At 37.1% G+C, this 15,199-nt stretch overlaps 2 protein-coding genes across 2 annotated transcripts in view; both read right to left on the bottom strand.

Annotated features, from left to right (window-relative positions):
• LOC107711782 (rabenosyn-5-like) overlaps positions 1 to 1,875 on the bottom strand; it is a 20,226-nt gene extending 18,351 nt beyond the window's left edge. The window contains exons 1-2 of the mRNA XM_016516831.1: positions 1,851 to 1,875; positions 1,186 to 1,433 (exon numbers count right to left, since the gene is read on the bottom strand). Coding sequence (XP_016372317.1) covers positions 1,186 to 1,433; positions 1,851 to 1,875 — 273 coding nt within the window. The remainder of the gene's footprint in view (positions 1 to 1,185; positions 1,434 to 1,850) is intronic.
• Positions 1,876 to 7,851: 5,976 nt separating this feature from the next.
• Positions 7,852 to 15,199, bottom strand: part of LOC107711789 (gamma-aminobutyric acid receptor subunit delta-like) — a 29,222-nt gene continuing 21,874 nt past the window's right edge. Inside the window, exons 4-9 of the mRNA XM_016516837.1 lie at positions 12,304 to 12,524; positions 11,776 to 11,858; positions 11,233 to 11,370; positions 10,909 to 11,064; positions 10,149 to 10,357; positions 7,852 to 9,184 (exon numbers count right to left, since the gene is read on the bottom strand). Coding sequence (XP_016372323.1) covers positions 8,873 to 9,184; positions 10,149 to 10,357; positions 10,909 to 11,064; positions 11,233 to 11,370; positions 11,776 to 11,858; positions 12,304 to 12,524 — 1,119 coding nt within the window. The 3' untranslated portion in view covers positions 7,852 to 8,872. The remainder of the gene's footprint in view (positions 9,185 to 10,148; positions 10,358 to 10,908; positions 11,065 to 11,232; positions 11,371 to 11,775; positions 11,859 to 12,303; positions 12,525 to 15,199) is intronic.

Here is a 15,199-nt window from a genome sequence, read left to right on the forward strand (position 1 = left end):
AAGTGTTCCCTTAAGTGTTGCTACAAAGTCCTTAGTAACCATTTCACCTTAATAAATTTAAGGGACCAAAAGAGCTCCCTTAAGTCATCTTATCTGCAGTATCTGCAGGATTTTTATTCTCAAATGTAAGACTTAAGACATTTTTTAAGACCTGCACAAATAAAATATCATATGAGCGCAGTAGGGCAATGACTATGGTAACATATTAAACTGTAAAATGACTGTAAAAAGCATGACTTACCAGTTTTCACAAAACAAAAATTTTATATACATTTTTAAGTAAATGGACGAGTTGTATCAATTATGATATCAATTTAAACAATTATTATTAATCAATTATTACATTAATTAAATAACAATATAAATATAATTTGTCTTAATTGTTTAGATTTTTATAATGCATTATCTTGTTGGTCCACCTGTTCACATTTACAACTCTGCGTGTTCTTTGCAGCGTCAAAACATGGGTTAATTTTCACATTTGGTAAATTTTCCGTCATTGGTCAGCAGGAGGCGCTTTCACTGCAGAAACAAAGCGGTTTCCTCCGTAACGACTGTACACAAAGCAGCGCAGAAACGGGCAGCACTCATGTTTATTTAATGTTTGTCTGTGTTTTAGTTGGTTAGGTTTGTATTTCATTATGTTCTGTTTATTGTCATAGATATGTATACATATCTGTTTATTGTGAGATGTAGTAACTATAGTAACCGCGGCGCCCATTGCCATAAGTTGCCAAAAACTACCGTGAAACGCTTAGTATAAACACTTAGGTAAGGGTGACTGTTAAGACGTTTGTTGCAACGCTCCTAAAGAAATCCCTTACCTCAGGCATTTTTTCCCCCTCAGGGGAATGGGCCAAACCTCATCATATGAATAATCAAATTCCAAGGTTGTCCAGTTGCCAGATCTTGTATGAAACGCATCTTTCTCACAAGATTGACACATACAAATTTCAACCCATTTGTCCCCTCAACTTGGCAACCTACAGCCCAGTGATGCTATTGATATCTGCGCAGGTAGTACCGCGGGAAGGAAACAATGATCACTGGTAGAAATGGGAGAAGACTCAGTTAATTATAACAAGGAACAATGACTCCCCCCTCCCGGAAGGCGCGTTCCGCATCATATAACATCCAACGGGGAGGGGGGGGGGCGCTCTGGAGGCCTCTAGGAACAGCGCTAACGGACGGAAGGCCTTCAGGGGGCTGGAGAGAGCCACGGCCGACGGACTTGACTGGGGAGTGTCTGGCCATACTGGGCTGACGACTACAGTGGAGCTTCAGAGGACAGAGGGGGAATTTGGGGTTGGGTAGGCGGTAGGAGCGGTATGTGGAGGTTCTCGGCGTGGGGTGAGCTGGGGAGACGCGGCGCGTTCCAGCAGAAGTTGGATGACGAGGTTTGGGAAGTTTCTTTACTTCTTCCACTTCGAAATCTGAACCATTTAAGAACAGCACGAGATTAAGGAGGAAACGTCTATAATTTTGGCGAAAAGCGCCACCTGCTGGCAGAGAACGAATTTGCATTTTTCAACAAGCCCTTCTGCTCTTTGTTTAGACCAGTGGTTCTCAAACCTCTCCATGAAGTACCCCCAGCATTGCACATTTTGTATGTCTCCCTATATCTGACACACCCACTTCAGGTCTTGCAGTCTCCATCCAGCAGAAGTTGGATGACGAGGTTTGGGAAGTTTCTTTACTTCTTCCACTTCGAAATCTGAACCATTTAAGAACAGCACGAGATTAAACAGCTCGATCAGGGGAAAAAACTAAAACAAAAAAAAAAACAAAACCACACGTAGGAAAATCGCAGCGAATTATCTCGTCATCCAACCCCAGCAGGAAGCACGCACCTAGAGCGGCGTCGTGCCAGCTCATCCGGTTAGAGAGCTTGAGAAAACCCTCCACATATCGCTCCAACCTCAGACCGCCCTGCCGCAAACCCCACAGCGCGTCCTCAGCTGCGCGGTTACCGGGGAAACGGCTATATTCCTGGCGAAAAGCGCCACCTGCTGGCAGAGAACGAATTTGCATTTTTCAACAAGCCCTTCTGCTCTTTGTTTAGACCAGTGGTTCTCAAACCTCTCCATGAAGTACCCCCAGCATTGCACATTTTGTGTCTCCCTATATCTGACACACCCACTTCAGGTCTTGCAGTCTCCACTAATGAGCAGGGCTCTATGCTTACTTTTCTTTTTAGGAGCACTTGTGTAGGAGCACGTTCAAAATTTTAGGAGCACCTTCTAATCAATAATCCAAAATTTTATCAAAAAGGAGCCTTCCCATTACGAATCACCTCGTAATGGGAAGGCTCCTTTTTGATAAAATATTTGACTCCTCTAACTTTATTAAAAGTATGTCATCTTTTGTCAAATTCTTAAAAAAATAATATTTTAAGCTTTTTAAAAATTGTAATTAAAACGACAGAATAAGAACAAGAATAAGAAATATAAGTTACCAATCAAATTAAATCAGTATTAACAAAATTAATTTGTAGAGGTAGCACAGAAGAACACAAAAGTGGCTTGGTGTACGTTCAGACATTTAATGAGGCTCAGAGGTGGCATGAGTGCAATTAAATGGTCATATAAGCAGGAAGTTATATAGATTTAAAAATTTCAAATATTTATAATAGATGCACAAAATATATATATTTTAATCTAAGTTGTGTACTATATCTAAGTTTTATGCTGCATGTATGTATAAATACCTGTTTTTATACAGTCAATGATAAATACATTGTAGGTGATTTGAGCTCTTTCAATAAAACAACCACATAAGTTAAATGTATTTCATTAAGACATGCAGTTTTACATATTTATAACAGATATAATAATCATTTAAAAGTTAAAAATCATCTTAATCTATACTTAATCTATTTGCCAACATAAACTACACATGTAAAAGGATCACGGTTTTAGAGTTTTTATGGAATAATGCACATATTAAATCAAGTTTATTGTGGATTTTGCACTTTTGAGACGCTCCCTAACTTGACGTGCGCAAGCGGAGGTCCTTGCGAGGACTTTTTCACTTCAAACACAGAACGCTCCCCTAAACGTTAGTTTTTGGTTCCCGTTTGGTTCTTTTTTGGGGAACCAAATACTAACGTTAGGGAAACGTTCTTTTTAGGTTTTTTTTGTAACCATAAAATAACGTTTCCAGAACGTTACATAACGTTACATGGTGGTTATTATTAAATAACCTAAAAATAACTTACAGAGAACGTTCCCTAATGGTTAGTTTTAGGTTATTTTTTTTAAAACCATAAAATAACGTTCCCAGAACGTTGCAGGGTGGTTATTTTTTTTAAATAATCTAAAAATAACTTATAGAGAACGTTCCCTAATGGCTAGTTTTAGGTTATTTTTTATAACCCTGTAAAACTATCTTTCCAACGAAAACGTTGCAGATGTTTTTGTGTAATGACCTATACAGAGCCCTGAAATTCGTTTTAGGGGCCGTTCACATGTAGCGCCTAAAAACGCGTGGAAAACGCTAGGCGCGTCGCTTTCTGATTTTCCCCAAAGCGTTCGGGCGCTTGAGCTCCGGAGGCGTCTGCCGTTGCTAAGCAACCATGACCTGCGCTCTCCGTGAAGACGCGGAACATCCTCATGGTCTTCCTCGTCCTCTGGCTCAATGATGTCCCCGGCCCATTGAGAAGAGCGAGATTGTGAAGCACAGCGCAGCACGCAACAACCGCAGTCACAAATGCAGGGCTCAACTATAAGGCCTTGAAGAAAACAGAGCATCGGCGTGTTTTCAGCATGCCAAAGGCTTGGTCTGCTATGCTTTGTGCACAGGAGCGCTGGCTGTTGAAACGAGCTGCACAGGGTTCTGTAAGGCTCTCTGTGTGGGGTGATGAGGCAGATGGGTGCACTCAGGCAAGGAGAGACTCGATGTCCCTTTCCACAGCCACAGAATTGGCACAGCTGTGTTGAGATGGCAGTAGGGTGTGGGGTACATATGTGATTGTTAGAACAATGAGTTTGAATAAAGCTTTGTTTCCTGTGTTGTTCTCTTGTACATGTATTTATTTTAAAAATTATTATTATAGTGTGATGTTTACTTTTATTCAGTCCTTTTACTCATTTATTCATGTTTCCTATTGTTGATAGTAAATAAAATTTGCATGCATGCATTAATTCATTGCTTGACTGAAAATTGAGATGTATTCAGCTTGGCTGCATCTGTCTTGTATATATTCATGTATAGCTGTCATATGATGAACCAAATTACATTTTGCTTGTTTTATCATTTTCAGTAAAAAAAAAAAGACATATAATTAAGTATTGGTCAGCATTTATTGTAAGTAGTAATACTTACATTTTTTCAATCAACAGTCTTCTCCAAAGATCTTCGAGCCGCTGCCTGACGTTTCCTTTGTGCAGACATTGCAAATGCTGAGGAAAACAATATAGGTAGGGATGTTGAGTTAGTGATGCAATGAGATGTTAGTGCACCTGTCGCTCATATATTTAAAAAAAAATATATATTGTAGAAAAAAATGAATATCTTGGATTTGTATACATATGAAATTATATATCACTGATTCTTGAGACATGGGACAAAACATGTCCAGCAATTGTAACTGCTAGGAATAAAAATGAAAATATTTTCAATTGTAAATGTTTTGATGGATTAATAATAGAATTATCCCCTTCAGTTTAATTTTATCATTATTATATCAAATCTATGACACTTATTGTCTTCATCCACTACATCAAATACAGTGTGTCTACAGAGAAGTGTTCAATCGTTCATGAGCAATAAAATGGATAAAAATAAAAATAAAAGTTTTTTTTATTTTTTTTATTATGAAAAAGCTTGTTTTATCAAAAGCAACACTTAATAATATGTCATATCAAAGCAAGGATGTTTTTCAAGGACACGTGTGTTTCATAAGGTTTCAAAGTTGTGTCCCCACTTTTTGTCAACACCATCAGACATTCATTAAAATGTAAAAAAAATAAAAATTAGGGAATATCAGGGGCAGCTGTCACTCTAAAGCAGTGGTTCCCAACACTGGTCCTGGAGGCACCCCAACACTACCCTGGTGTGTTTGATTAAGGAGACATGCAAAACGTGCAGTGTTGGGTTGCCTCCAGGACCAGGGTTGGGAACCACTGCTCTAAAGGACCCCTTGCCACATTTCTCCTCTGCAGAGTACCCCTGCATTCCATTCGGAAGGGCTCGTCCCTATGCCCTAATCCCTTCAAAGGGTTTACCCTCCGGAGTGAGAGCTTCGAAGTCCCGAAGTGTCCATCAGTTGTACCCTTCGAAATCCTTCATTCCAAAGGGCCCTTTGAAGTGGCCAGTTTTGAGCACTTCGGTTTGGAACGACCCTTCAATATGGCAGCCATGATTGTTTTCACTCCGAAGTGCCCTTCGGAGGGCGATATATCCCATTTGGAACGCACCGTACATCAGTGTCAGACAGGCTCTGGTAAGTTTTATGGGTTCAGAATATTTTAAATCCTAATGTTAATATTTCCTGTGTCACAACCATGATATGTCAACACCATCTTCCAATTTCTGAGGAAATCATTTGAAATATTTAGATCATTTAATTATCTTTTTTTCTCGGTTCTATTAGCATCTAGCATTAACAGAAAAAACTAAATAGCTACTACATGAACTCCATTTGTTTTGTGAAAAAAGAGCTAAATTTGTCAACACCGTAAGATTTTCTGTCTGACGGTGGTGACAGGCCAGTGATGTAGATTTTTGTGATATTCAAGTCACTTTTAATTATATGATATATAAATGTTAAATTTTTTTTAACAATGTATAATTACTACCAGTAAATATACAGCATATATTGCTTTTGTGGATTGATAGTCATCACTTAGCCAGTTAGCTAGTAGCTAGTTAGTGTTGAGGGAACACAAAACACTGGATAAAACATATCTATACATAATACAGTTCATTTGTGTTCTGATAATTTTTGGATAATTTGTTAGGAGTTCCAATGATAGCCTATCAAAAACCTAAATGTGAATTTTGAAAAAAAAAAGAGAGAAAAAAAACCTTTATAAACAATAATATACTGTTTGTTGTGTTTGTTTTAATCCAGTAATTGAGTGATTCAATGTATTTGATAGTATAAATGATATGTTTTGGTCACCACCGTCAGATAAATATTTTGATATTTGATTATGATATTTTAGATTTGTTGAGGAATTGATGGTCACATGTGAAAGTGTAATCTGTCTGCTAACATGAGAATGGGTTTTAAAATGTTAAAAACATTTTGATTGCTGTTAAAGACAAAGATAAAATTATATTACACAATCCAAGGTAAAAAAAAGCACATTTTGATAAAAAAGAGAAAAGTTGGGAGGTTGCATCAAAGCATAGCTCAGTAGCTTAGTACATGTAAGATACAAAAATGTAGATTCATTTGTCTGAGTACAAGGTTTTATTTTTTCAATATTTCGCCCTGTTCCCACTTCTCAAAAATCAGTGATACACAGAAAAAACGCATAATGACAAGGATAAATATCTTTGAATAATTCATCATAATGCATAAACAAATTGCATCTTTTTTCTTTTTTGTGTGTTATTTATAAGCCTGAGGGATGTAACAAGACAGTTCAATTCAACAAGAAAAAGAGGAAAACATAAAGGAGATTTAAACCACTTTTGCTTGTGGGTGAAAAAAAAAACTGCACATAAAGAAATTAACAACATAATTAAAAGATAACGAGTTGGGGTTTTCGTAATAAAAAATAATTCAAATTCTACACAACGCCACTGTTTGTTAAGGTTCCATCCCTGGTTTTTCAAGTGTCTTCACATCAACTCTATGTGCACATCATTAAACTAATCAGGCTTCACAAAAAGTAGCTGATAAATCCTTATTTCCTGTAGTCTGTGACTCCATAGTCTAGATTAATTCATCTCAAATTAAGAAATGTCTCAAAATGGCATTTATTTTTTTAGTCGGGATTAATTTAAGTAGAATTAGCCCAGTTTGACTTTAATTTAATCCTTGTCTGGCAGACAGTCCCCGTGTTTGTTGTCTGATGTTGTTCTTATTGCATGTTTCACATGTGGTATTGTCAGTTCAGTTTTTTTTCCCTTGATTTACTTGTTTTTGCCTATGTTTCCCCATGTGTGTATTTGCTTTTATTTTTATTAAATGTTTTGCACTTTCATCCTCCTCGCTCTGTCAACCAGCGTTACAGTAAACGTATGCATCAAAGCACTGCACGTGTGCAAGGTATTTTTGAGCATTTACATGCGTCGTTTTCTTGTCGATCAGATTATTACAGGTATACACCACCCCTTTCAATCTGACTGAAATGTCATTCTGATTGAGCTCAACTGGATCGACAGAGATGTTTACATGGAAAGTGGGAATACGTGATGAGCAAAAAACTTTATATTTAACTTTTGTTAAATATTGATTTACATACTTTAGTGCAGAGCTATCCAATTATGTTCCTAGAGGAACACAACCTGCAAAGTTTAATCAAACACACGTGCCTGTAATAATCAAGTAATCATAAGAACCTTGATTAAACGGTTCTGGGCTGCATTTCCCAGAAGCATCACAAACCTAAGTTGATCATAGCGCCATTGGTGGCGATGGTTCTACGATCAGTTTAGGCTTACAATGCTTTTGGGAAATGCAGCCCTGATGTGTTTAATTAAACAAGGTCAGAACGAAACTGAATAGACCTGCATTACTGCATCACCACCACTAACAGTGTTTTAATGTGGACCAGAGACACCACACTATACTACACTCTACCATGAGTTCTAATCAGGATATCTATTAGAGTAATCATTAATATTAGTTCATAAGCATTTCCCAATCCAATCTCAAAACACTCCAAACTTGGGTCACAAGAACAGTTTTATTTATCAACTTTGTCACTATGTCATGTCATTATCCTGGTGCCAAGGGCCCCTCACAGACTTACCACACAAAGGTGGCATTAATATATTTACCAAAAAAAGAGAAAAAAGCAGGAAATAATAAATCACATGTTCATTTTCATGCACAAAAACAATGTGTGCTGATTGTCATGACAATCGCAAATGTTGTTGCGGCACAAATGTGGCACTTCAGAACAAAAGCAGAATTAGAGCTGCCTCTGACAAAAGAAAAGGCGAAATAAAAGATACTGAAAGGGATAAATTGCTCAGAATAGCATCACTACCATCATTACTTGTGGGCAGGGTTCCCATGGCTCATATGTAACATTTTTCCACAACACAATCATATTTAAACCCCATTGCTGGGGGAATAATAACATTAAGATAAACACTATATATGTAAGCGAATGCATACAGAAAAATATCTAATTTGTATGTTAATAATTCAGATGGCTTTGAATTTTATTTGAGAACAACATTAAGTTGCAAGAAACACACAGATATTGCCACAAGTCAGAGTCCATTTTAACAGTAATGTCTGCCAATGCAACCAAAATGCTGAACTCTTCTGTGAGGAAATATTTAAAGATGGAGAAAAAATGAATGAAAAAAAAAGGTTCATTCATAAAGCAGAATACATTTCTGCTTTAGTTCATTCGTACCAGTACTTAGAAGGCTATTCTGGTGCAAATATTATGAAAGAGCAAAAAAGCAACAAGGAAATGTCATTGTAAAGCATCAAGGACTATTTGTAAAGATGCAGAGGTATGTATCAGTCTCCTAAAATGCAACAGGACCCCTCTTCTTCCAAAAAAACTCAATTCAACATAAAGCATTTAACATATTCTAAAAGACTACCCTACATTATTATATTTATAAGCGTTAATAATCCAGATATTCTCATATTCTAATAATAGTATAGTTCTGTTGTCACATCATTTATTGATTTACTGTATATACATGCAGAGCTCAACATTTTATAAATCATTTACATTGTGTATGCCACCCAGTAGATGACATTTACCACAGCAAAGGTGAAAGGGAAGACAGCACGAGCGTAGATATCAATGGTGTCGGCATCGATAGGTTTACACTTGCAGCATTTCTTCTCTTCACTGCTTTCCTTCTGTGCCCGACGGGACTGAGTGCCACGAACCTCTGTCTCTTCATGTGGATCTCCAGGAGGGTCAGTGGCCCGCTGGGCCCTGTTTTGCCTGTTTGAGACGAGGAGGCCCTGGTTCATGCCAGCCACAGAGAGCGAAAACAGAACCATGGCCTGCTTTCCATTCTTCACCATGGACTGGAAAAGAACATGAGGGGAAAATAAGAGTTGTTCATTAAAAGTCATAGGTGGGGATTATATTTGAACTCTGTTATGCTCTAAACTGAATAAGGTTTTAATCAATATTGTGCCACTCTATCTCTAAAATATTAAAAAGGTAAATTCAGGAAAAGTGGGCTTGTAATTTAGCTACCCAGATGTGTTTTTCATTTATTTATTGCCTTTGTTAACTTTAAGGTGCAGCTGTAATATTTTCATGTGAATTCAATTTTATTTGGAAGGTACATAACAATAAACATTTAGACATCATGCACACCGGACAAATGTATTTTCAGGTAAAGTGGGCCATCTCTGATTGATCAAAAATTATCCCATATCCTAATTAGAAATGAAAACACATTTATTTATTCATTTAGGTAGCACTTTATTTTAAGGACCAATTCTCACTATTAACTCTTAGTTAATAGTGAATATGTGCTCCTTATTCTAAAGCGTTACCGTGTTGACATTAAATTTGAAGAAATCTAACAGAATATTGATGGAAAATTAACTCTACAACATACTGAAAACATGACTGCAGTACAGTTCTAAAGTATTCTTTGCATTTTAATTCACGTTAACAGCAGTAGCAAATAATACAAGTACTGTGACTATAATATTTGTTTACATTTAATGAGCAACCTCACAAGTTTTGAATGTCAAAGGGCTTATACCTTTCATGATGAGGAGCTGTAGCCACAATCGCCAGGGTCACTGAGCATCAGCCAAAACTATTTTATCTTAATAGTGTCCCTTTCATTAAAGACTATTGTTATGCTCTTAAAGTGAAAACCCGTTGAGCACAGTGCAATCTTCAACGACCCACTTTACCTGAATTCACCCTGCTTGAGATTTGAGAATATACAGTATGAAATGCTCGAGACTTGGTCAGTTATAGCACACAGTTTCACCCTTCTGTGCAAAATTCATCTTCTGATAGTACCTCTGCACTCTTATTCGTCTTGACTTTGGCTTTCTCCTTCTTGCTGTAGTCTGCATTATAGTGAGCAAAAGCGTATTCGATCAAGGCAGCGAACACAAAGACGTAGCAGATCCAGAAATACACGTCCAGAGCTTTGATGGCAGAAGCACGGGGCAATGATGAACGAGCACTGACCATCAGTGTTGTCATGGTGAGCACCGTTGTGATTCCTAAAGGTTAAAGGACACACGGAAATATTCCTTTAACTTGTCAGGTTCATTTGTGTGTGTGATTTGTTTTAAAATTGTACTGATTACTGATTTCACTAGACATTCTACTAACTCTTTGTAACTACATGTCAACAAATTCTCATTCATTTGCAACTACATGTCAATTAACTCAGAGTCTCAGTATACTGTAGAATAGGTTGACATGTAATTACAAAGTTACTTATAGTCAGTAGAATATCTGTTGGGGAACCATTAAAATAAAGTGGATATTAATCAGACAGTCTACTAATACTCTAATAACTGGTAGTTGATATGTAGTTGTAAAGTTACTTATAAAGTAAAAACTTGGAATATAAAAAAAAAAGTGTTTACCTATTAATTTTTAAAATTTGACTTTTCGCAAATTAGTTTTTTTTTAAACATGCGAGATATGGGGAATATCTAGTATATTTTAAAATATAATATTATATATATATATATATATATATACACACACACACACACACACATATATGGTGAAGTGTACATTTTAGAAACTGTAAGCTACAGACCTAAAGACACTCTTGCTGGCACAGCTGATTGGCTGATCCAGAATGAAACCCATGACATGGCAACCAGTAGGATTGAGGGCATGTAGGACTGGATGATGTAAACTCCTCGGTTACGCCTTAGTTGAAACCGTAAGCTGAGACGTGGAAATCTCCCTGCTGTTTCAAGAATGACAATATGAAAATATGTAATATGGTTTCTGAGTTAACAAAATAGATTAAAACAATTCAAAATGAAAACAACAGTTGCTGCAGCATTAGCAATGACGTTTTTGGGAGAGTTTAGTTACATCAGATATATCAGACCGTGTCGATGAAAAGCCTCACCAGATTTAAAGTTCATCATCTCTGTGACAAAGCTATAATCTGTGATGGTGAACTGGGACAGCTCTAATTTGTCCAGCCCATGAATGTGTTTCTGACTTTCTGACCAGTGATACACAATATCTTCTGAAGAGTAGCCATCTGCAAAACCACCAACAGGAAAAAGAAAATATATAAAATATAGGATTTTTGTGAAATATAAAGTCACAGGCATCGTTATCATTTTTTTTTTTTTTTTTGTTTGGATTTTTTTTTTTTTCTTTGTCTGTGATGGTGAACTGGGACAGCTCTAATTTGTCCAGCCCATGAATGTGTTTCTGACTTTCTGACCAGTGATACACAATATCTTCTGAAGAGTAGCCATCTGCAAAACCACCAACAGGAAAAAGAAAATATATAAAATATAGGATTTTTGTGAAATATAAAGTCACAGGCATCGTTATCATTTTTTTTTTTTTTTGTGCAGGAATCATTTTTGTGCTCATGAAGATGAAACACTGTAAATGCAAAAGAGAGATGCCAGATATAAGTTTCCCCTTTACTCACAGCTTTCCAAGTCTAGCATGCATTCCTGTTCATCCATGGGGTATTTTGTGAGGTCCATATCACATGCAGCTGTAGATGTAATTCTGAAAGGGAAACCATCACGATTAAACATTTTGAACATGGAGCAGGTCACAGAGAAGAAATAAACCCTCTGTGATCATGTGTTAAGACTTGAAAGTAAATGATATGATCCTTTGAAAATAATGATATTGCTGGGATTTTTTTTCCCCACATATTTTTCCATACTGTTGGTGCCATTAGTTTGCATAGGCCTTTTGTGTACATAGAAAAAGTCTTAGATCTTTGAGTTCAGCTCATGAAAAATGGGGGCAAAAACAAAAGTGTTGCGTTTATAATTTTGTTCAGTGTATAAACATGAGTTTGATTTTTTTTTTAACTTAAATTTTCTTCCCTTTATTGTGACCTGTCAACATTCCAGCTTTACTGTGCTGCCCAAAGTCCTTTTACATTATTGCCAATGCAAAATTACAAACTAGTTTAAAATGCACTTAAAGCATACCCACGCACCGACTGCTGTAGAGAATGACTCCATCAGGCTGCAGGCGTATGAGTTTGTTCTCCACAGTGACATCGTGAAACCAGGCTGATTTGGCATTAACTATGAATGTGTCTGGTAACCAGAGTTTGTCCACAAAGCGGCTGTCCAGGCCAAGAGTTTTGTTTGTGTGGTTGTACGACAGACGGTCATCTCTCCAACTCTGCCGCAGAAATACTGTCATGGTGTATTCCTGTCAAAACAAATGCACACAAACAAAACATTTACAGTTGTTAAGTAACATTTCTGAGATTTATTGTTGTGTATTGTACAGATTTACAGACAATTTACTAGTTAAATCAAGCAATAAGCCATTAGAGGCTGTGCATTACAATGGTTTGACCATTGATATGGGGTGCTCTTCTTCCTCCTAAAACATGGTAAAATCAATAATTAATATAGATAATAATAATAATAATACTTATTACTTTTGACCAATAGGTGGTGCTGTGATAAAATTGATGTGCTGTGGTCAGTGTGATGTGACAAGGGCACACACAAAGTTTGGTGGCAGCTTCAGATTCAATTCGGTATAATGCCATCAAATTGGTGAATGCATCAAATACAGTATTCAACATTTGAAGTGGATCAAAACCTATCATCAAAGTTGTCCTAAAACCAAAACAATACCCGCTCTTGTCTTAGGACAACTCTGATGAACGTTTTTGATCCACTTCAAATGTTGACTACTGTAATAATCGTTTGGTCTAGCAACACATAATCCACAACATTTGTTGGTATGGTCTGAAAATAGACTGACTGATTAACCTGAATTCCATATCATTTTAATAGCATGATTTTAAGTTATCTGATTTAATTTTCATGCAAATCTAAAGGGAAAAGCAGAAGGCAAGTTCAAAAGTTATTGGCAGAAACATAAGTGCAAATTTGGTAGTACTAAAAGGTTTGAGTTAGAGACTAGATTAGTGATGCTTGGTTCTTGAACGAATCGTTCTTTTGAGCCGGTTCTCAGGAAGTAACCGGTCGAGCCGGTTCACAAAATCAAACTGAATCGAACTTTAGTTCCGGGTTGATGACGCAGGACACACAGCCGAAGTAGCACGTCCGACTCAACAAGAACCGAATGAGCCGGTTTAACCAACTGTCGAAGTTTGCCGACGATTACCGAGGACTCAACAAGAACTGAATGAGCCGGTTTAACCAACTGTCGAAGTTTGCCGACGATTACAGAGGACTCAACAAGAACTGAATGAGCTGTGGCGAAGTTTGCCGATGATTACCGAGGACTCAACAAGAACCGAATGTTTAACCAACTGTCGAAGTTTGCTGATGATTGCCGAGGATTCTGACGAGTGAGTTGAACGAGCCTGATACGTAAAGTTTCAGTTTCAGTTTCAGTCAAAGTTTCTTTATAACAAACAAAACATAGGCTGCTGGAGATATGCTTATAAATCATTTTATTAAAAAGCCCTGGATTTTTATTAAAACATGGAAAAACCTGAACTTTAGCACAGTTTATTTTGCATGCAGATCATATTTTAAGTTGTTTAAGCGAAATCCCAAGGAGTTTATAATACAGGTTTATTCTTTCTTTATACTTTAGACATGTAGAACATATCCGCGTTTGAGCATCAGTGTCTGTAATGTGTGCTGTAGGTGCGAAACTTTTAGGAATCTTATCTAAGTTGTAGGTTAGTCGTATCTGACATAAAGGATCTGCGAATGAAACTGTGACCACTGACACCATTTTACTTAAGTGAATGAAAGGCAATAATCAGCTATGTGCATTCACAAAAATAACTTTTTATTTGAATGTTTCAATATGTGTTGACACAAATGACTTTATTTGAATGTTTCATTGATACAACATGGCACTGAGTTGTTAGAAAAGAAATGCGTAGTGATATCATTGCTTGATGACGCCAGGAACCGATTAATCGGCTTTTTGAACCGGTTCAATGAGCCGAACTGTCCGAAAAGAACCGGTTCGCGGAAAAGAATCGAACTTTGCATCACTAGACTAGATCCGTGTACCAAGTTTCTTAACATTCCTGCAAGCAGTTCTCTTGAATACCATGGACTCAACAATAGGTGCTTGTGAGCCGTCTGTGCTTGGTTCTACTATAAACACATTAATGTTGAATATGTCACAGTTTCTGTTAGTTTGGACTTTGTTTGCACTGTTTTCTCTTGTGTCGGCATGGTTATTGATTTGATTTTGTCATTCTGTTCAGGTGTGTCTTGTTAATTATCCTCGTTTGGTCTGTGTATTTAAGTTCCTGTCTGTTCAGTCTGAGTTTGTCGAATCTCGTCAATGTTATGTGTGTCACTAACCTTCACTTGCTTGGAAATGACTTATCTGTGGATTTATTAAAGCCTGTTTATCTTCATCTTCAGCAGCGTGTTCCACGACACAGTATGTGACCGAATGTGTGCATTTATACAGCCTTTTACAATGGCTTTGAACACAACTCAACCTAACAGAATTAAGATAATTTATAAACTTTTTAAGACTTTGACAGCAAAGCCCTGTGTTCATTAAAGCATTATAACACACTCTTTAAAAAAGTAGAAGGGTTGCCAATGTGTTAACATTTGAGATGTAGGATTAGATTTATGTTTAAAATTCTTGGTAACACTTTAGATTAGGGAATACTATTAACTACAGGTGCATCTCAATAAATTAGAATGTCGTGGAAAAGGCTCCCTTACATTGCACTGCTTACTTACATCACATTGCTCACTTACATTACATTACACCTGTAGTTGTCCATGCGATGTCCGTCACTCTCTCGGGATGGAACAAAATGCAGGGGTAGCAGAAGCGTTAGCTACTTCGCAGCCCGCTAGCCATTTTTTTCTGCTCATACCACGTCCTCGAAAATCCCCGTTTATACGACTTCCCGC

Source organism: Sinocyclocheilus rhinocerous, unplaced genomic scaffold (genome assembly GCF_001515625.1).
Source record: "Sinocyclocheilus rhinocerous isolate Xijiao unplaced genomic scaffold, SAMN03320098_v1.1 scaffold958, whole genome shotgun sequence".
Classification (NCBI taxonomy): domain Eukaryota; kingdom Metazoa; phylum Chordata; class Actinopteri; order Cypriniformes; family Cyprinidae; genus Sinocyclocheilus; species Sinocyclocheilus rhinocerous.